At 28.3% G+C, this 23935-nt stretch overlaps 1 protein-coding gene and 1 long non-coding RNA gene across 6 annotated transcripts in view; both read right to left on the bottom strand.

The window, feature by feature from the left end:
- Window positions 1-2210: 2210 nt before the first annotated feature.
- LOC118645874 lies at window positions 2211-3557 on the bottom strand. The gene is made up of 2 exons (XR_004963517.1): window positions 2508-3557; window positions 2211-2334 (listed from the first exon to the last, which is right to left on the bottom strand). It is a non-coding gene; the product is annotated as an uncharacterized LOC118645874 (long non-coding RNA).
- A 6759-nt stretch (window positions 3558-10316) lies between these two features.
- The window catches only part of LOC105838625 (fibrillin-2), a 43955-nt gene continuing 30336 nt past the window's right edge, over window positions 10317-23935 (bottom strand). For 4 of the 5 annotated variants that reach the window (XM_036286561.1, XM_036286562.1, XM_036286563.1 and 1 more), the window contains exons 34-43: window positions 23375-23623; window positions 23059-23262; window positions 18034-18159; window positions 17407-17646; window positions 13927-14099; window positions 13436-13630; window positions 13134-13238; window positions 12854-13006; window positions 12591-12794; window positions 11678-11896 (exon numbers count right to left, since the gene is read on the bottom strand). In XM_036286561.1, coding sequence (XP_036142454.1) covers window positions 11678-11896; window positions 12591-12794; window positions 12854-13006; window positions 13134-13238; window positions 13436-13630; window positions 13927-14099; window positions 17407-17646; window positions 18034-18159; window positions 23059-23262; window positions 23375-23623 — 1868 coding nt within the window. Of the gene's footprint in view, window positions 11897-12590; window positions 12795-12853; window positions 13007-13133; window positions 13239-13435; window positions 13631-13926; window positions 14100-17406; window positions 17647-18033; window positions 18160-23058; window positions 23263-23374; window positions 23624-23935 lie in introns of all 5 variants that reach the window. The other variant, XM_036286560.1, reaches the window with a different exon arrangement.

Below are 23935 nucleotides of genomic sequence, written 5' to 3'. Positions count from 1 at the left end.
TTATTAATGTGACAAAATTTCTGATAATATATGAATTATGTATGTTTACTTACATTCTCATGTGTCTGCACGTATTACCATGACAGAGTAAAGAATGATCTTTAACTGTCGATTCATACGAGAAGAGATGATGTAATTTGAATAATATAACGCTGTGTACATAATATCTTAATTCTATAATATCGAAAAAAAATTAAGAAACCCAAATATGCATGCACATTGAATTATTGTAATAAATATTCATGATTACTACGAAAATAAAATATCTTTCAGGTAAAATCATGCACATCAGATGAAGTTGGCAGCTATTTTTACGCCTTTATTACTTGAAATTGTACTTTGTAAAACATTAATAATTTGATAATATTTAAATTTTATTGTAAAAATAATATTTGTCAATTATCAATATTATACAATAATTTCAATATTTTTTAAAATAAAAACATAAAAAATAATATCTTGTAAAAAGTGTCTTTTTCTTTTTGTTCGTTTGTTTTGTCTATCTCGCTCATCACTTGATTTCGTGATTAATTATTATTTATTTCTCGAAGATTTTGCCGATAAATAGTATTATGTTAAACAAATAAAAACTTTTATTTTTCTTTCTTAATAAATAAATTACAGTTTTCTACAAATACATATTAGAACACATTACAAAAAGTGTATGCTATTTATTTTCTAACATTTACTTTTTAGTATGCATATTAATATTTTATATATAAAGCGTATAAAGCAACATAAAAATATATAAACTGTTTTCACGAATATATATTAAACTTTATATTGTAAAATGTGAATTTTTTACAAATTGTAAATATAAATTTTTTTTATGTCATATATGATAAATAGATTTATAATCATGGTGTGTGTGTGTGTGTGTGTAATGCTATTACTGTTTCATTTAGTATCTATTATATCTTGATAAAATTTGTCCATAACACGGAATAACCTTGCAAGACAGCTGTCAAAACATTCTTTCTGCGCTGACAGTTATTATTTTACGGTGTGAAATAAGCAAAGTGAGAGAATCAGCGGAAAAGCGACAATAAACCTCTTGTCTTTGAGTGACTATATATACGTATACGTTAATTATAAAAATTTAAATATCCGATTTACTTTAACATGATTAAAATAATTTATTAATTTATTTATTAAGGAGAGAGAGAGAGAGAGAGAGCTCATACTTACATTTTATTAAGTCTATATCTGTGTTTACAAGCGCATATGTCGCAAATGTTTGAGATTTCTTTCAGCATGTACTTGTGGCTATTGATAAACTACATGTTTTTAGATCTCTTTTGATGATGTTTACATTTGTATCTTTTCACATAATAATTCGAATCGTTTTTGTACACCGGCGTGCAGCCAAGGTCTTTGTAAAATCTCAATGAATCCGAGTATATCATCATATTCATCTTTATGCAAAAGAAAATATCAAAAACTTTGATGAAAAATACGTTCTAAATGAATGGATTGGCTTCACTGGCAATCCACAAAGTATAAATTACAACGGTTTTAAATTCATTGACGTAATGTCTGACTAATTTTAAATGAGATTGTTGTCTAAGAATAATTAAGGGGTAACACCTCTGTGAATGCCTGAAAATATAGAATAACTTTAAGAATATTTTGCAGTTAAATAAGAAAACAAATGGAAATTTGTGGCTATTTATGTCTTTAATTTAAAATATAAAAATTATTTTTATTTTATGATTTTGTTAGAAAATGGCGGCACAGAAATTATGGATGTAAAACGGTTTTTTTATGAGTCTCTGTGGCTTGCAGCAGAAGTGTCGTACATTTTCATTAAGATTAAAAAATCAAAATATTTTAAAAATCTACATTAAGTTTGTTAGAGAACATACGCATATGTTAAAATATTGATTTTTGTAGAAATGGTAAACATATAAAAACAAATTTTTATTTTTGCTCAAAAATTTAATGAGCAAATATTTATATCAAAAAAAGTTATTAATCAATCGTAAAAATTTTATGTACTTCTCTAGAGAATTTAGCAGCTACTGTAGAAATTTTACTTGTGCTGCAAGTCAATTTGAAAAATGTGGTTTCGAAAAGTCGTTTATAGTTTTGAATAACGTCAATTCATACTTTGAGACCATAGAAATTTTTAATATACTTTTAATTTTTGATGCCTACATAATATAATTGTTTTTTACATTAATATTTTCCTTCTCTTCTTTTTTTTTTTACCTTGAAGCTGCCGAGGTTCTACGAGTCTTTAGCGTCAGTCAAAGCGCGCTCAGTAATTTTGACGTTTCATGCGTCAGCCTCGACGCAGAAATTGTAAGATTGGTCCACAGTTAATTGTAGCACCTGCATAATTTCCATCATACTTTTCAAATTATTGTTAAAGATGGAAGTTGCAATATTTGCAGCAATTTCCACAATTTTTTTGCTACTTGATGATATTCTTGAAAAATATTTTTGAAGAATATTTTTGGACATTTTGGAGAATATTGGAAAAATACTGAAACTTATTAACTTACGTTTTAATTATGCCATATTTTTTTGTATATCTTGTATATAGTATATGTTCCAAAACTTTTATGTTTATTTTGAAGATAATTTACACAGTGCATTTAAAAAGTTTCAAGATTGAATTTTTTTTCGGGACGCACTAGTAATGCCATCTATGTTTTAATGCTGAAACTGGTTAGTATAAAGTTTTGAGAGTTTCCCACATTTTTGGTGTCGCGCCAATTTGTTTGTAGTAAAGATTTCAAATTTATAAAATTTATTGGTTTTAAAATTTATTGTTACAATTTTCATTACGGAATAAAGAGCCGCAATAAAGTTTTGTTTTAAATGTGAGAAAAGCATATACGGAGCAAATGCATATGGTGTGTAATTATAACAATTGCATAAAATAAGAATCAAATTTGAGACTTCAGCTTTTGTTATAATAAAACATCATAACCCTAAGTTTCTATGTTAACAGTACGCATGAGTATTTGTGAATTTGCAATAGCAAGTTAATATTTTACAAGAATTTATCAACAGGTTACTGTTTGCATATTGTTGCTCATAAATCTTACGTGAAAAGCGTTGGTAATATTATTAAATTCATTAAGGAAAGAAAAAAGAATGACTTTATGCATGTATATGTACATTTATCATTGCAATAATGAATAGAGATAATTGCAGAAGATAACTGTCAAGGCTGACCACGATATTATCTTTATATATGAAAAACGCATATAAGTATTTTAGTTATGCAAAATAATCTCTCTTCCTCCGAGATGTATATTCGGGTGAGCTATATTTAATCCTGATGCATGACTGCGACTATTAATAACAGTTGTGCGCATTTATCGCAAGTTGAAAACTAATTCTCATATACGTATATTAACATGTAATTATTTTGTGCAAATAAATCATAAAAGATTGAAGAAATTAAAAAGAAAATGTAGCATTATGTTATGTTGGTTTTAGGGTTCATTTTGGCTTACATTAAAAAAAAAACTATAAAAAAATTAATTATTACAAAATTCGAAATTATACAAAGTTTGCTATATTATCTGGTGGAAAATATTTTTTATAATAGTTTATATTTATGTATCTAAAGTTTTATTTTTAGTTTTTATTTAAATGTAATAAAAAAACGAAGTGATATGTATGTCCATATTGATAATTTTCTTTTCTACTTGCAGAAAAAGTTCTTTTCTACTTGCGCGCTTTTATTTAAATTATTTAACAAAAGGTATTGCATAAATAAATGCGAAAATTATGTTAAAGTCTAAATTAAATAATTTAATTATGATGTAATTATAATGTTATAATTAAATTTGTCAAATGTTGCAGCAATTTTGTTATAGTTATAGTTAAAACTCAAAAAAGGTATAATAGATAAATAATAAATCTTGTGCAAAAAATGGGTATAAATTTGAATTACAAACAAGATTTGAAACATTGGCTTAAAAGTGTTTATTGACATGGAAAAAATTCGATGACAGATAAAACATGAATGAAAGATTAAATTATTTATAAGTTTAGTCACGTTGAATTCACAGATTACATAATTCGACGAAATCATGTAGCGCGTGTAACGAGAAACACAAGATAAAATTAATTTAAATTAATCATTTAGTATCGTATCGCGCGTAAACTTTTATGTTTTGTAATCTCTACCGTTATCTATTAAATTTCTTCAAAATAATGGACAAAAAGTTACGATATTTTACGATAAATTGCGTGTACATACATAATAAATTTTATTGCAAATCCATACATCGAAAATTTAAAGTATGACTCTTTTATACTCCAATTACAATTGTTACTTACAAATACTATTTGTTAACTTTTGCTAAAATATAAATTATATCTTACGATAAAACGTTACATTATACATTAAAGTACATATTATCAAATTCTACAACAAAATGAAATGTTTTAATTGGTTTAACTCGTGATGCTCTCAGTGGAAACTCATCCATAAGGTACAATGCCAGGGAACAAGCGATATAGAAACAAGAAACAGAAATTGTAAATAAGAAATTATAACTTGCGATGTGTTTTCAACGCACAATAACATGATTGCAATAAAAGCCGACAGTTCTTATCTTTATTATGTCGTAATGCATCAAAAGCTCATCGGGAGCAATAATTTCTTATTCATAATTTGTTTCCTGTTTCCTGTTGTCTGCTTGCCTTGCATTCTGTAAGAGCCTTTAAAAGCAATCGTTTGGTGACGTTGAGTTTCTAAATTTATCGAAAAAATGTTGATTTTAGTAAATAATTTTCTTAAACATATAGAACTTTTAATAATGGAAATAAGCTACAATGGACACCCTAACTTTGGATTAGGGAGGAGTCAAATTTAGGTGACATTAAGGGTAGGTGTTCTTATTCCGTCACAAATACAGAAAGTGAACGCTGTCAGGGATTAGATCTGAAACTCACAGACATTTTGTCGGAAAGATCAGAGAAGGGCGTGGGACACCTGGGTATAGTGCTATTAACGTACTTCGAATGAATCGGACATCCCAATAGATGACGAACATTGGGGCGGGGAGAAGGAAAAGAAGTCTTATACATAATCTTTGACTCTCTCTCGGGAGCCGAGAGTATATACATTTGAAGATTTTTCGCTCCACAAAAGAAAAAGATGATGTTGAAAGGGAAACTGTTTTACTTGCTTCTTTATATATTTTTCTATATTACTACTTTTATTGATTTTTAAGTTATTTTATCCAAAAGTTCATTTCCGTTTTTAAATATCATTTTTGTGAGATCTCTCTGCTTTCAAAAAACAATACACTAAATATTCAAATATTTTAATATGATTTTTAAGAAGTATCTTTAAGAAGTACGAAGTCAAGAAATAAGATATTTTAAAAAAAAATTTGATGTAACACATTATTATCTGGGAAATTATAAAGCAGCTCGACTTTGTAATTCTTACACTCTATTAAGAAGTGTTCTTTAAATGTAGAGAAAAAGATGGTATTACATTATTCGCATTTATATTTTGTGCAATTGTTTTTTAAGCAATGTTTTAAATTAAAAACCTAACAATTATATTTATTAAAATATTTTTTAACATTATGAATTGTATACCTTTATCGTAAGTATATTTTATTATCAGATCTGAATTGAATTTAATATATTTCTTGAGTTAAATTAAATATTTAACACTAATGCGTTTTAGTTAAATTAATAACTATGTGAATACACAAATGCACTATAATAGGAACATTTTATTTTCTTATGTTTACTTAGACATCGCGCTGAAGTTTATAATTAAAACATCATTTATCGTTTTCTTCTTTGCTTTTTAAGTACCGGATTGTTAGGCTTCGTATTGCTGCTGCGGTCTCGAGATAATCATCTGCGATGACTTTGTGGCTGAAATTGATGTAAATTGATTCTCAACTGATTTCTCAGGATTAAATCTGATATTCCGTCGGTTACAAGATTAATAATTTTGCCGTCGGCAATAAATATTCGCTTAGCTAAAATTACTTTTTTTCGCGGAAATATTTTCCGCGAAATGTTTCTCCTTTTTTTCTATCTTCTCGAATCATTTTTGCGCAATGATCGCGTTGTGTTAATGAGGAAATAATACTCAGCTTTTTTTTTTTAATTTGATATCTGACATTTCAAGGTGTTCAGGCTTTAAATAGAGCCAAGGCCTTTAGTGAAAATCAATGTGAATCTTCGTCATATTGTCCTACAGACAGCACTGACGCATTGTTTATGTCTTAACGCAATAATTTAATTTCGCGACGAGTAGTCAGGTTCGTACTCCGCGAGATTTTTTTCTTGTTGAAAATTTTCATTCACGTCACATAATTTCAGTTATAGTTTGAAATCACTCTTTGCGTTATTATGTTATCGCCAAACGAGTTATTTGCGACATGATCACCTTGCTCCACATCGTACCATCGAATCTAATCGCTCAATGGAACCATTTCTATCAATCGTTTAATGGATCTCGTCACAGATTAGGCTTTTTTTTAAATTTTCTTTATATCTGGTACTATACAAAATCATGTTTTTTATGTCGTTAATACTTTGTGTGATATATATATATATATCACAGAGTTGAGTAAAGTAATATATATTTTTAAGCTAAAATAAATTAAAATTAATGTCAAATAAAATTATTTTAATTATGTTAGAATTACATAAAAAGTTACAAAAAGCTAATTTCATTAAAAATTGTGTGTTAAGATAATTTATATTAAATTAAAAATTAATTTTAAAAAGCATTATTTCTATACATTAAATTAGAATGTAATTTTAGGATAAACCGAGATAAATTAGCTTATAGATTAAATCTGATTAAAATAGAGATATAGTAAATGATAAAAGACACATTTTTTTAATTTAAAAAAGTTAATAAGATGATGAGAAAAATACTTATTTAAAAAAAAATACGAAACAATTGTAAACAAAACAGTTTTAGAAAGCTGCAAACATGTAAAGTGTATGTAATGTAATATTATTAATAATATATACTATTGTTTAAATTATGTTATTTTCAAAAAAATGTGAAAATTCTCACTTTTAAAAATGTTGTTTCTAGCAGACTTTATATAGAAGAATCATGAATGTATAAATTATGAGTTCTTATTTTCTTAATTATCTAAGCAGATCATATTTTTATTAGTATTCATATAGTGCAATGTTTAGTTTCTAAGAAATAAAGGGAGATCACTTGAAAAGATTGATTCTGTATAGACAACTCTACTATTTAACTTTGCCGTCGGTGGACAGTAGAAGTTCAGTTTTTCACGACCGAGAAATCATACAGTTGTCGATTCGCGGCAATCGATCAACAAATAAATAGTGAATTAATTAACCTGTATAAATATTTGTCCAAATTTGCTTCTAAGATTATGTCGAATCAATTTTTCTCAAAATTTTGATTTATCTAAAGATAAATCTATTAGAAAAGTCCTTGAGCGTTAAATGAAAGAGATCGTCCACTTTTATGAATTATCTTCCAAAATCTTTTGCCGACGGATTCATTCATCAATGCTAGTAAATAAATGCTAAAAATATGAATGTGAGTTGGATATTTTTAATAACATACTTAGTATTTAAACCAATTTGTAAAATGAAATTATGCAATGATTTTTGTTTTCGCTTTTGAAGTATTTATTTCTAGCAGATTTTATAAAAACCATGAATGTATTTTTTATTTCTCTAATTATATGTATAAACAGATCGAGTTTTTATTATTATTACTGCAATGTGATGCTTTAAGAAGCCTACCAGTATTAAAAATTTACTTCTAAATACTACAGTTTCGATTTTTATGCAAAAAGACACAGGAGATCGATTATTTACAGAATATGCACTTGGATTTTATTTAAAATACAAACTATATGTTTGACCAGACAATTTTGTATATAGCAGCTATTTCTCCGAGTTAACAATATATTGTTTTCCTTCTTATCCTGTAAATATTATTCATACCGTACGTCTAGATAATATAATTGACGGTAATATGACAATCTATCTATCACCATTTAGATAAATCAATCCTTATATGCTTCCGTTACGGATTAACAATTGAAATATTCTCTTCTGGCTGCTATTTGATGATGCGCGATGGTTAGATATAACGGGCAGTGTGAATACCTTGATAGAAATTGCATCTTTGATATTTTCATGGCAGTCTGACGGCGCCTTGTCTGTCATTCTCCAAATGTATAACGTAAATCAACTCTTAAAATATTAAGAAAGATAGAACGATGTTTGTGTCGATCTGTGTAAATAGAAAGCCCCCATTATATATCATCACAAGAATCTACAGTGGAGACATTTATTGTTGGCGAGTCAAACAGTGCTGCAGGCATGCACGATTTAATCGTAAGAAATTGTTGGGAACAATGAATGAGATTTGTTAATATTTTCATTGCTATCTACATAAATACTTGACTAAATTTCACCATTCTATGTTATTTGCGCTTATAATTATTTAACTGGTATCGTTTAATATAAATTATAAATATCTTTGTCTAGTACATTTTGTCATTAATTGCATTGCAGATAAATATTGTTCCTTCTTTATGTTTAATGTTTATAAAATTAAATAAAAAGTTGATTGAAATGGTTCTTTTATTCTAAAACGATTCGGTCTTTCAGCCTTTCACTTCTACACTTTCTCTAAAGGACAAAGCTGACTATAGAAATGACCATTCATAGCGTCAATCTTTCTTAAATTATCTACCGTCTACAAATTTTGTACCAAAATGTTTTATAGTAAAAAGGATTGATATCTAAACAACTAGTATCAATTTTTTATTAAGTTTTTATCATATTATATTGGCATTAATATAGTGCTACGTTTTGTTTCCGAGAAATAAGGAGGTGTTGCTTTAAGAGACCTATGTCAGTATTGATAATCTTCTCTTACCTTTAGCATAATACCCTCAAAATGACTATGTTGTTGATGTCAATCTTTGTAAGAATACTGAATGACACGATCACTTCAGGCAATTGAATTCTGAGTTAGGATTTCTAATCTTTCTTTCTAGGTAAAAGAAGATAATTCGACTACAAGGCCAGTGGCTGCAAATTCTTTTAAGAGCTATTTTTAATAGGAAATTAGGATAGGTTTTATAGGAATACATGAATCCATGTTCTATATAATCTGCAAGGCTATCCACTTCATTCAATGAAAACAACTTCACTGATCAAATGGCATTTAGATTAACGCTACATAATAGGAACCGGTTGTCATACGGGGTTCGTTGCTAAAAAGCTTATAACTCAATATTTTGCATAGTATTTTTTAGGGTATTTTCTTATGATAATTTCTTTTTATTGAATCAGCTCCTGGATCAGCGATAAATAAATTTTTATTTATAAAAAAATTAAGTGTCAATTAGGTGGTAAATACCGAAATTAAGTGTTTGAATAGTTTGACAGGAATTGAATTTAAAGCGGGGAGGAGGCTGACTTAATATATGTTAAACTGGACGCTCACATGTACACTGAAAAAAAAAATTACTAAATTGAAATAAATATTTCTTTAAATAGTATCATGCAGAAGAATTGTAAAAAATAAATAATATTCATTTCAAATAAGATAATATTTTCTATAATCTAGAAAATGTATTATACATTTCGTATACATTTAGAAAATGTATTATACATTTTCTAAATTATAGAAAACATCTTATTTGTAATAAATATTATTTATTTTTTACAAAACTTCTGGATGGTATTATTTGAAAAAATATTTATTTTAATTTAGTAATTTTTTTAAAAATTAAATTAATGTAAATTTTAAAAATAAATATGCCAGAATTAAGTAATTTTAGAAACTACAAAAACATTATTAAAATAAACTTTCTTTAATAAATTATAATTTTATACGTAATACCTCACCAAGAATAGAATTATATCAAAGAATTGGGTGATTATGAATGTTTGTTTCTCAAAATGTTCGTCTTTGAATGCACTGTCAATATTTTCTATCACTGAATTAACTGCTCCTACTGTTTTACAAAAATTGATACTTTAACGTCACACATGCTTCAGACATTTTGTTATTTTTATGTTATTTGTTTATTTATCCATAATTGTATTATTTAAACGCTAAGTATTAAATATCAATATAACATGAAATACTCAAATAATACAATAGTATTGGATTAACATTTAGATATGTAAAAAATTTAACATTGAAATTTTAATAAAAACCTGTTTTAATAATATATATAATAATAAAATATAAAATGTTTTATATTGTGTAAAAATATAAAAAGACATTAAACAATGCTAAGGATTTTTGTGCAAGCATTGTTTTTGTATGAGGAAGAAACAAATAGTAGAGTAGATTTAAATAAATTTTATATTCACATCTTTATTATATACTGACATGTTCTTTAATATATTATACATAATTAACATCCTTACCATGATGTAGACATGAAGTAATAACATGCAATATAATCAAAAGCGACTGTGCGTATCGATGATATATACTAATAAATTCTCTTTGAAGTTGAAGCACAAAATGTTTCCATTGATTTTGTACATGCGACTACATTTGTGCGTTCCAAGTTAAAATTTATAAATATATAAAACTATATTTTTTTGTATATGTGTACACGTGCGTTTGCTTGCTTAAAGCTATAATAATCTAACGTTTTGTACATGTTACTCTATCATGTTACCTTTTTAATCTAATTATTTAAGTAAAAATTATAGGCAGTAAATAAAAAGAACACTTTTTGTTTTTTGACGACATAAAATAATTGGACACAGAATAATTATTACAATTTCTAGAGTATGGATGTTTAATGCAGCGATTAATTTATGTCGAATATATATCAAAATTATTGCAACATATAAACCATTGAATGTCGAAAAGTAGAGTTTAGATCAATTTTCATAATCCGATCTTATATAAGATTGTTTTAGTAAAATTTCGACGTTGTACGATTATTTAATGACTGGATAGAATTTTAATACTTTGATGGCCGTTGTTGTATTTCGGTAACCGACGGATACTCGTCGGTGTCACGTGAATTTATTCGCGCAATTCCTATTTATTTTTTCAATCCAATCACATCAGATTTTAATTGTTTCAATTATTCAGGTTACTCTTTTCATAAAAATATTTATATTATTAAAAAAATAAAGAGTATATTATATATAATTTAAATAATACAGTTTTATTTTGAATGACTCTGCGAAAGGTGCCGACGGCACACAGTAGTATTCGCGTGAAACGTGTGGCCGTCAAAGTGTTAAGATTACCCACGAATAAACTTAAAACAATTTCAAACATAAGGTTATAAAATTCATCATTCAATTGGCAGTGGAAATAATGAGGACATCGTAAAATAGTAATCGCAAAGAATCGCTTGTAAAATAATTATATTTATTATCTGGCAGTTAAATAATGCAAATCGCACGCAATTGAACACAAAAGGTCAAGGCGCTTCACTATCTTCGATCATTATTCTATTAAAAATTTCCAATTTTTCAGAGAGACAGACGTTCTCTGCTACTTACATTTTTGGCTACTACGCATCGTTCTGTAATTCTTCTTTCTTACGTACGTTGGTGCTTCTAATACTTTGCCGTAGCTCGAGATAATGACGCAAAATTGACTAAGAGAAAAGCGTTACGCAGTGTCGGGCAGTGATCTTCTCACGCAATTCCATTATTTTAGATCCTCCCCCCGACGATCTTATTCCGTGACTATGAGACGGATCATGAACGTCAGCGGTTTCTCCCATTCTGTTCTCATTGCCGTCGCGTTTTTGGGATGGCCGTGGATAACTAAATGGAACTCGCCGGGACTTTTCAGCCGATGCCGGAAGTGCAGAGCGGAAACACCGTGTTCCCTGACGATCTCGAAGTGTCCGTCTTGATTGCCCCGCGAAATGATATAGTCCACATCTTCGTCCTGTGCAATGACGTCGATTATTTTTAATCCAAACTCTCAAAATTATGTCTAATTTATAGATATAATAAAAATTCCTGAGTAAAATTTTTTATATATAATTAGATTATATGTATATTAGTATATATAATTATATATACATATGATTTTATAGTATAGAGTATATATTTAAGCTTGTTTTTTATCTTTTTTAATTGTCTTCCATTTTTTAGTACGCAATCTTCAGGTTTCATCTTTTTTATTCGGTTCTTCTTTATGGCTAATTATATCAAATAGATTTGTAAAACACATGCGTACATAAGTTCAATCTTTAAAAATAAAATTTATTTAAAATCAATATAATTATCATAATTAAGAAAATCATAAATAAAATAGGTCGATTTTGTTTTTCTCAGTAATGAAAACTTTTTAAAATTTTTAAATCTAAATCTGACATTACAAAGTTTTGATTTGAAGTATAAAAATCAGTATATAAAGCAATTAAACATTTAATACTGTAAATTATTATTGTTAAGTTTCATGAAAAATATGAGTGAGTTTTAGGTATTTATTTGTTTTACTTTTTCGATAAATACAATTTTTTAAAGATCAGAACCAGATTTAGTAGCCCAAAAATTACAAAAAAGAAAAAAAGCATTGTTTTATGTATCTTTATAAATAAAAATTGGTTTATTTTATCAATTGTTCTTTATTTTACCTCGAGGGCGGATTGCAATTTGATAATCCGTGTGCGATGTCTTGTCTGACGCAGATTGATCTTGAGCATGTACTCTGTTCCGTGATGATGTCTCTTCGGCCTGATGTTTCGACGTTTCTTTTTTATTTCACCTCTCCTTGTTCTAATTACTCTGTCCATCGATCTGTTCTTGGCGCCTCTTCTGTGCCGCTCTTTTCCGTTTACCTATTTGAAAATCCGCGTTATCCCATTCTTGCGATAAAACGGAAATAAATGTACATTACCTTGCATGAGAAACAGCCTTCCGTAGAAATCGTCTTATCATCAGCTGGCGGTATATGATAAGGATCAGGATTAATTTGGAAAGTTGGCACATTGCCAATGTCCTCATCATAACGTCCTTGATGCGACGGATTAATGGTAGATAGACAATGACCCTACAATGAATTTTTTGATAAATACATAACAAATGCAAAATATCTTGTTGGGTATTTTAAAAATATGGCGAAAATTTACATATATAATTTATTAAAATACAATAAACCAAAGTTGAAGAACACCGACCTGTCCTATTCGCTGATAACCAGTCGGGCAGCCACAGATAAATCCATTAGCTCCATTCGGAGTACATCCAAAGGCGCACGGAGATCCAAGACATCCTGCGCTTACCTTTAAAGTACAAGTTACAAATAATTAGTTTTCTTTTTAAGAAGAAAACCTCACTTTTAGAACAGATACATTACACAATATAAAGAGTGTACCTTTTCTTTGTACGAGAAACTTATGAAAATGAAAAGGTGAAGTAGAAAAATGAAAAGAAACTGAAGATATATGATATATTTGTATACAACAAAAGAATGTTTTACCTGCACGCAAATGGCCAAATTGTTATCGTATTGATATCCATCCGGACATCCACATTTATAACTTCCAATAGTATTAATGCAAGTGATATCTCCGCACGGTGATGAATTACATTCATTTTCATCTATACACTGATTATGATACAGGTGTTGGACAAAACCTTCCGGGCATCCACAACGGTAAGTGCCCATGAGATTCTGAAAAGTAGAAAAAAAATTTGAGTTGATTGATGATTCAATTTTTCAAAACCGAGACGAAGAGAATTTTAAACAATAAGAGCGATGCGACAACAGTAATCTGTAATGTTCTTTCTGCGCCGTATTCTTTTTTGACCGTCGGCAGTTTCAACAAAGACTAAAACAAGCTAGTCGAAATTCTCACTAGTTGGATGACAAACGTATTTTACAGTGAAATTTTGTCAATATTATACCGATTATAAATATTATAAATAATGATATTATACTGATAAAGTTTTATGTTTCAAGTTAATTACCTGACAACCATGTTCGCAATTAGTATCGTCAGCACATTCATTGTGATCTATGCAGAATCGTCCAGTATGGTCTAATTTGAAACCTCTTGGACAAATACATTGAAAACTTCCCAAAGTATTAATGCATTTGCCAGGTTTCGGACAAATTCCTGGTTGATTGCATTCGTTTATATCTGGAAGAAAATTATATTTTGAGACATACAAGTTTGCGCAAAATTTTAAATAGAAAAATCTTGTAATGAAAAGTTAATTATACATATCACATTTATATACACACACACTGAATATTTTGAAAAAAGCATTTTAGAAAAAAATGTTTTAGACAAAAGTTGCATGGTCCGCGAAATAAGGGACAAATAATAATAAAATTAATTTAAAAAATAATTTTTTAAGGTAAAAATAAAGGTCTTTTTTAGAATTATATGATTATAACATAATTTAACTTTAGCATAAAAGTACTCAGATAAAGTTAAGAGAATTAATATTTTATTAGATATTTTTTATGCGAAATGTACTTTATAGTAAAATATATTTAAATAAAGTATAAAATATCTCGCAAACTATTTATTTTTTGCAAACTTAAATTAATTAATCTTCTTCGTTATTTTGAAGTAAAATGCGGATTTTTTAACTGATTTTAACTCACGAAAGATGATACGATTATTAGCGGGCCCAATTACCGAATGTATGAGTCGTTCAAATCGTTTATCATAGATAGTATCGTAAATATTTGACTTGATGAGCAGAAATTGATAGTGCTTTATACTTTATACACACAAAAATAATGTAGTCAAGCAACATAGTCAATTTGCACAAAACATATACTGATAACTTATCCAGTGTTACATTCCAATTTTGTTAAGCTTTAAATATGTTGTAGTTTAAATCCAAATAAGAGATTTATTTTTTTATATGTGCCCATACATATTCATACGTCAAGAAGGTAAAAGCCTCTCTTAATAATTTGTAAAAAATTAAAATTTTTTTTAACTAAGGGACGAGGTTTTGAAAGCTATGACATTCTTAAAAATCTGATTGCATTGTTATAAAGTACAGTAGAAGCTATAAAATGTTTAAAACTTTTAAATATCTTTTATCATTTCAATGATATTAGTTCAGATACATAAAAAACTATTTTTTTTCAAGGGGGTGTTCTTTTAACTGTATAAGCATACATAAAAAATATGCGCCTCTTATTTATTTTAACTTAGACTACAACATATTTAAAGCTTATCAAAATTGCAGTATAACAGGTAGGTCTATTGTGAATAGAGAACGTTATTTTAGTTGTGGTGTCGTGGATATGTCGAAGCAGATTCACCTATTACTTAGTTCTATTATTTAGTTTCAGGTAAAGTATAATGGACACAATGACGGGAAATAGAATTGGTTTTACCATATAAAAAGAATTTTCAAGAAAATATCTTTTAATGCAGCGTGCATGATCTGCGTATTGTCTAGAAGGATGACATTCTAAATATATGTACATACAAGAAGAATAAAAAAGGCAAGAAAGACCTTTTGGAAGATTATCCGTACTTTCATTTTTCTTGTGTGTTATTTGACCATGTTGCGTGAAACAAGCGTAAAAAGTTTTCGACACACCGCAAATACAATAACGTTGTTTCGTGCACAATATATGCTTTGTGTAGAGATAATGCTCAAAGCTATATTTCTGAAGCTGGAAAAAAAACGATATTTTTTAGAATTTTTAAAAGAAAATACGCGTAAATAAAATTTGATTTTATTTATACGGAAATATATGTAATACGTATGTAGAAAAAATTAATCTCGATATATTTTTATCTTTGTCTTCCAGAGTTAATTAGAAAAAGATTGGTTTATATAATTTCGACAAAACAGTTGATCTGTAGATAGGAAATTATAAATTTTAAAAAATTAAAAAGTTATTAAAGTTAATCTACTTTTGACGCCTAAAAAATCTAATTTTGAATTGAAATGAATTTTACAATGAGACTCATGAACGTAGTCTTTTTTTTCGGGGAAGGTTGTTATCAATTCTGTTGGCACATACAGCAGTAATTTTGTATGTTAATGCATTGTTTTTTGAATTAATGAAGAGAAAATAATACGAAAAATTTTACTCATAGTTAAAAGTAAAATCGTATTTTATAATAAAAAACAAAAAGTAAATTTTGGGAGGAGAGTTTAAGCCCCTCAAACTCCCTCTGAGTACACACAGAAAAATAACATTCTTCAGCCAAGAAAATATTTACTCATTTTATTTTATTTCGTTCAAATAATAGTTTTCTTCAATCAAGAATATTTTCTTAATATTAATTTTAAGGTATACTTGTCATAAGTATTAGAAGATCTCAGAATTTTTTACTTAAAACAAGAATTTATTCTTGTTTCAAGAATATTGTAAAACTGTATTCAAGAAAATTGAATTTACTTAATTCGAATATATTAATCTAAGAAAATTTTTTCTTCTTTCAAGTAAGTTTATTTTCTCAACTTAAGAAAATGTTTCTTCTTTTCTTTTCACTACTCATTGTTACGTAGCGCTGGTGGCGTGTTTTCTCGTGAACAAAATGCATTTCCTTAATAATAAAAGAGGGTCGCCAAGAGCGTGAAAGAAAGTAAGATTTCGCCATCGACATACAAATATTAGACTAAAATGTCAATCTTTAAAAATAATCAAGAAAAATAAGAAAGACATAATTGTGAAAGTAAATTTCGCTTTTAATTTAATTTAACTAAAAATATAATTTCTTCTTCCAAACTTAGAATCCAAGTAAATAATTATTTCAGTTAAGTAAAATTTATATTTGATTCAAATAACGGATAAATTTTTTTAAAAAAATTGTGGTATCTTAATTCAAATATACACTTTTCTTCGTTGGACTCTAGATAGTAAGTAAACAGAATATTTGTTTGAAGTGAATATTCTTGTTTGAAGTATTACACTTACTAAGATTGAGAATATGTTTTAAGTAAATGTGATATTTACAGCAAGTTTACTATTTTGCGGATATCGAAAGAAACCATTTACTTAGAACAAGTAATATTTACTTGGAATTAGTAATTATTTTTCTGTGTGCACATACACATTACAACACGTATTTTTGTAAAAATAAAATGAAATTTTTTTTAAGCATTACCTTCTTTTAAAAAGTACCAAAACATCCTTTGAGAAAAGACTTGAATTATTTTAGATTAATTTTTTACACACACACATACCTTAAATTACTTAAAAATTACTTAAAAATTTAAGTAAAAATTTCTTTAGTAAACATTTAGATTTGTAAAGTAATTTTGAAAACTTTAACTTTATTTAAAGTAAATTTTTTCAAGAGATACCATTATTTTTTCTACAGTTTTCCTTTTCAAATATTTCTACCTGTGTAAGTATAAGTGCTACTAATTTCAACATTATCCGTCTATGTTTTATTTGAACGATCTATCTGTATTATAACTTTCGAGTAGTAAAGTAAAAAAGTAAAAAAAAAACGGAACCATGGCACGCATCTCCCTGTTGGGTGTAGCCTTCTTGACAATCGCAAGTATAGCTTCCTGGTGTATTTATACAATTCTGCTGGCACAGATGATTTCCGATTGCACACTCGTCTAGATCCCTGCAGCTGACACCGTCGGGATTCAGGATGAAACCCGACGGACATGAGCAGATGAAGCTGCCCTCAGTGTTCTGGCAATTGTATTTGCATGGTTTCGGTGTTAATTCGCACTCGTTAATATCTGAAATTTAAATTTGTTATTCATTGTCGATATAAAAATTAGAAATAGAACATTGATCTTGTCTGTGTTATCTCTCAGACTTTTGCTCACTAAATTGGTGCTTTTGTTAAGATCTGGCATCCAGGACTACCCCCTCCCTTCCATACTGTTTTGAATTATATATGTATTATAATCTTGTCTTATATTTTATCAAACGCTAAAATCTCCATAAAACTGAAGAAACCCTTATAAAAATGTAATATTGGATAATATTAAATTTATTAGTAATTATTATCCGTTTTGAGTATTAAAAGTAATAATAGCAGTGATTTAAATACTTAAAATAAATACTAATTACATGGCCAATTTAATACTGTCTAGCAATATATTTTTTATAAGGAAACTTACCAATACATCGAATACCAGATTTGTCGGCCTTATAGCCCTTATTACAAATACATCTGTAGGATCCGAGTGTGTTGATGCAAAGGCCATTCTTGCAAAGATCGGGTATGGTTTTGCACTCGTCGATATCTGAAAATTTATATCAATTCTAAGAGCAAAAAACTATATCGTAAACATTGCATAATAATGACATCATAAATTAATAAAAATTTAGCAACAATTGCGCCAAAGTTACACTACGAAGTAGTTAAAAATTTTTTAATATTAAAAAAAAATTGTCAAATATTTAATACTTAATAAATCCTTTCTAAAAAAGGGCATGGCATCGAAACTCGCATCTCTCGAAGTATTGTTGTCACTTTTCCGCGATGCCGATTGAAATTGTGTAAAGTTAGCATCTCAAAGTTCAGCATCTCATAAAAATACTGCAGAATTGCTTGCATCCAGCATAGTTCTACAGTTCTTGATAAGTTTCAACAATAGTTCTGTTGAATTATGTATTTTAAATAATGTTTTATAAATGAGATGCTAACATCCAAAAACACATAATAGCATCTCACCGGATTTCGAATATACAACCACAATATGTTTAAAAAATGTTTTAATTAATTATATGACCGTAACTTTTTAAAAAATTATTGTACGCGTCCGGAACTATGTGAAAACTGCGTCAAAATAAATAGAAATGTTGATATTTGAACTGCAACTCACGTCTAGCTCTCAAAATTGAAGTTTTTTGGGAAAAATAATTGTTTAAAAAATGTTTTTATTAATTATAACACCTTATCTCTATAGAAAATTTTTGTACGCGTCCGGAACTATATGAAAACTGCGTTAAAATAAATTAATCTGTCGATATTCGATTAGCACTACACGTATAGCCCTTAAAATTCAAGTTTTTTGGGAAAAATAATTGTTTAAAAAATGTTTTTATTAATTATAACACAATATCTTTTTAGAAAACTATTGTACGCGTCCGGAACTATATGAAAACTGCGTTAAAATAAATTAATCTGTCGATATTCGATTAGCACTACACGTCTAGCCTTCAAAATTCAAGTTTTTTGGGAAAAATAATTGTTTAAAAAATGTTGTTATTAATTATAACACGTTATCTTTATAGAAAATTATTGTACGCGTCCGGAACTATATGAAAACTGCGTTAACATAAATTAATCTGTCGATATTCGATTAGCACTTTACGTCTAGCCTTCAAATTCAAGTTTTCAGAGCAAAATAATTGTTAAAAAAATGTTTTAATTAATTATAACACAATATCTTTTTAGAAAACTATTGTACGCGCCGGAACTATATGAAAACTGCGTTAAAATAAATTAATCTGTCGATATTCGATTAGCACTACACGTCTAGCCTTCAAAATTCAAGTTTTTTGGGAAAAATAGTTGTTTAAAAAATGTTTCTATTAATTATAACACCTTATCTCTATAGAAAATTATTGTACGCGTCCTGAACTATATGAAAACTGCGTTAAAATAAATTAATCTGTCGATATTCGATTAGCACTTTACGTCTAGCCTTCAAAATTCAAGTTTTCAGAGCAAAATAATTGTTAAAAAAATGTTTTAATTAATTATAACACAATATCTTTTTAGAAAACTATTGTACGAGTCCGGAACTATATGAAAACTGCGTTAAAATAAATTAATCTGTCGATATTCGATTAGCACTACACGTCTAGCCTTCAAAATTCAAGTTTTTTGGGAAAAGTAATTGTTTAAAAAATGTTTCTATTAATTATAACACCTTATCTCTATAGAAAATTATTGTACGCGTCCGGAACTATATGAAAACTGCGTTAAAATAAATTATTTCGTCGATATTCGATTAGCACTACACGTATAGCCCTCAAAATTCAAGTTTTTGGGGAAAAATAATTGTTTAAAAAATGTTGTTATTAATTATAACACCTTATCTCTATAGAAAATTATTGTACGCGTCCTGAACTATATGAAAACTGCGTTAAAATAAATTAATCTGTCGATATTCGATTAGCACTTTACGTCTAGCCTTCAAAATTCAAGTTTTCAGAGCAAAATAATTGTTAAAAAAATGTTTTAATTAATTATAACACAATATCTTTTTAGAAAACTATTGTACGCGTCCGGAACTATATGAAAACTGCGTTAAAATAAATTAATCTGTCGATATTCGATTAGCACTACACGTATAGCCCTTAAAATTCAAGTTTTTTGGGAAAAATAATTGTTTAAAAAATGTTTTTATTAATTATAACACAATATCTTTTTAGAAAACTATTGTACGCGTCCAGAACTATATGAAAACTGCGTTAAAATAAATTAATCTGTCGATATTCGATTAGCACTACACGTCTAGCCTTCAAAATTCAAGTTTTTTGGGAAAAATAATTGTTTAAAAAATGTTTCTATTAATTATAACACCTTATCTCTATAGAAAATTATTGTACGCGTCCGGAACTATATGAAAACTGCGTTAAAATAAATTAATCTGTCGATATTCGATTAGCACTACACGTCTAGCCCTCAAAATTCAAGTTTTTTGGGAAAAATAATTGTTTAAAAAATGTTTCTATTAATTATAACACCTTATCTCTATAGAAAATTATTGTACGCGTCCGGAATTATATGAAAACTGCGTTAAAATAAATTATTTCGTCGATATTCGATTAGCACTACACGTTTAGCCCTCAAAATTCCAGTTTTTGGGGAAAAATAATTGTTTAAAAAATGTTGTTATTAATTATAACACGTTATCTTTATAGAAAATTATTGTACGCGTCCGGAACTATATGAAAACTGCGTTAACATAAATTAATCTGTCGATTTTCTGTTAGCACTTTACGTCTAGCCTTCAAAATTCAAGTTTTCAGGGAAAAATAATTGTTTAAAAAATGTTTTAGTTAATTATAACACAGTATCTTTTTAGAAAACTATTGTACGCGTCCGGAACTATATGAAAACTGCGTTAAAATAAATTAATCTGTCGATATTCGATTAGCACTACACGTCTAGCCTTCAAAATTCAAGTTTTTTGGGAAAAATAATTGTTTAAAAAATGTTTCTATTAATTATAACACCTTATCTCTATAGAAAATTATTGTACGCGTCCGGAATTATATGAAAACTGCGTTAAAATAAATTATTTCGTCGATATTCGATTAGCACTACACGTTTAGCCCTCAAAATTCCAGTTTTTGGGGAAAAATAATTGTTTAAAAAATGTTGTTATTAATTATAACACGTTATCTTTATAGAAAATTATTGTACGCGTCCGGAACTATATGAAAACTGCGTTAACATAAATTAATCTGTCGATTTTCTGTTAGCACTTTACGTCTAGCCTTCAAAATTCAAGTTTTCAGGGAAAAATAATTGTTTAAAAAATGTTTTAGTTAATTATAACACAGTATTCTTTTAGAAAACTATTGTACGCGTTTGGAACTATATAAAAACTGCGTTAAAATAAATTAATCTGTCGATATTCGATTAGCACTACACGTCTAGCCCTCAAAATTCTAGTTTTTTGGGAAAAATAATTGTTTAAAAAATGTCCCTATTAATTATAACACCTTATCTCTATAGAAAATTTTTGTACGCGTCCGGAACTATATGAAAACTGCGTTAAAATAAATTATTTCGTCGATATTCGATTAGCACTGCACGTTTAGCCCTCAAAATTCAAGTTTTTGAGAAAAAATAATTGTTTAAAAAATGTTGTTATTAATTATAACACGTTATCTTTATAGAAAATTATTGTACGCGTCCGGAACTATATGAAAACTGCGTTAACATAAATTAATCTGTCGATTTTCTGTTAGCACTTTACGTCTAGCCTTCAAAATTCAAGTTTTCAGGGAAAAATAATTGTTTAAAAAATGTTTTAATTAATTATAACACAGTATTTTTTTAGAAAACTATTGTACGCGTTTGGAACTATATGAAAACTGCATTAAAATAAATTAATCTGTCGATATTCGATTAGCACTACACGTCTAGCCCTCAAAATTCAAGTTTTTTGGGAAAAATAATTGTTTAAAAAAATTCCTATTAATTATAACACCTTATCTCTATAGAAAATTTTTGTACGCTTCCGGAACTATATGAAAACTGCGTTAAAATAAATTAATCTGTCGATATTCGATTAGCACTACACGTATAGCCCTCAAAATTTAAGTTTTTTGGGAAAAATAATTGTTTAAAAAATGTTTCTATTAATTACAACACAGTATCTTTTTAGATAACTATTGTACGCGTCCGGAACTATAAGAAAACTGCGTTAAAATAAATTATTTCGTCGATATTCGATTAGCACTACACGTCTAGCCCTCAAAATTCAAGTTTTTTGGGAAAAATAATTGTTAAAAAAATGTTTTAATTAATTATAACACTTTATCTCTATAGAAAATTATTGTACGCGTCCGGAACTATATGAAAACAGCGAAAAAATAAATTAATCTGTCGATATTCGATTAGCACTACACGTTTAGCCCTTAAAATTCCAGTTTTTGGGGAAAAATAATTGTTTAAAAAATGTTGTTATTAATTATAACACCTTATCTTTATAGAAAATTATTGTACGCGTCCGGAACTATATGAAAACTGCGTTAACATAAATTAATCTGTCGATTTTCTGTTAGCACTTTACGTCTAGCCTTCAAAATTCAAGTTTTCAGAGAAAAATAATTGTTTAAAAAATGTTTTAATTAATTATAACACAGTATCTTTTTAGAAAACAATATTGTACGCTTTTGGAACTATATGAAAACTGCGTTAAAATAAATTAATCTGTCGATATTCGATTAGCACTACACGTTTAGTCCTCAAAATTCAAGTTTTCAGGGCAAAATAATTGTTTAAAAAATGTTTTAATTAATTATAACACCGTAACTTATTAGAAAACTATTGTACGCGTCCAGAACTATATGAAAACTGCGTTGAAATAGATAGAACTGTCGATATTTGAACAGCATCTCACGTCTAGCCCTCAACTACTATTCACGTGTAGTCATCAAATAAACAACTTGCGTACCTTGTCCGTTCACAGAGAATCCTTTGTCCAGACAAAGCTCGTTATAATTGTCGGAGTCTCTGGATGGACAGATCTCGCATTGTGGTCCCCAAGCCGCTCCCATGGTGCAGCAACAGTCTGCCTTCGTAACCGTGCGCAGTTCCGAAGTTCTAGCGGTACATCTGCCGCCGATCGTTTGCAGGAAGCAATAGCCAACTCTTCGGTCTGGTTATATGGAACCACGAGCATATTTCTATCTTCAGTATTTCGACCGCGAAATGTTTAATGTATTTATATTAATTTATTAACTAATATCGCATTTCTTTGAGCTTCATACCAATACACGACTTTCCATCCGCGCTTTGCTCGAAACCGTCGTAGCAGAGGCACTGATAGCTCCCTTCTAAATTGACGCAACGGCCATGCTGGCAGAGGCCGGAATTAATGGAACATTCGTTGATATCCTTGCACTCGTCCGCCAGTCCTATCTTTTGGTAGCCAGGCGGACAGATGCACATGAAGGTGCCAATTAGATTCTTGCATTGGAATCTGCAGTCGTTCGCCGGCGTCGCGCATTCATCGACATCTGGAAATGAGAATTTATATTTATATTTTCTTTTGTAATGAAATTTGAATCGAATCGAATCAAATCATTAGCTTAGTTTTGATTTGAGTCTCAAATTTGAATCAGAAAGATTTATATTTAAATAGTTCGAGAATTTTGAATCATCGACGATTTGTGTTTTAATCAATCACCTGTTTCGATTGCTTTATTTTTTGTACATTTTTTATAATATATAAGAAGTTAAATATTACACTTTTCTAATTTTTTAATAGCCGTACAAAGTTTTTGATACAATTATTTATCAATAAATGTCGAATAAATGAATTTCTTAAT

Source organism: Monomorium pharaonis, chromosome 5 (genome assembly GCF_013373865.1).
Source record: "Monomorium pharaonis isolate MP-MQ-018 chromosome 5, ASM1337386v2, whole genome shotgun sequence".
Taxonomy (NCBI): Eukaryota; Metazoa; Arthropoda; class Insecta; order Hymenoptera; family Formicidae; genus Monomorium; species Monomorium pharaonis.
Note: the sequence above shows the minus strand (reverse complement) of the source record. Positions and strands in the feature narration are given on the sequence as shown.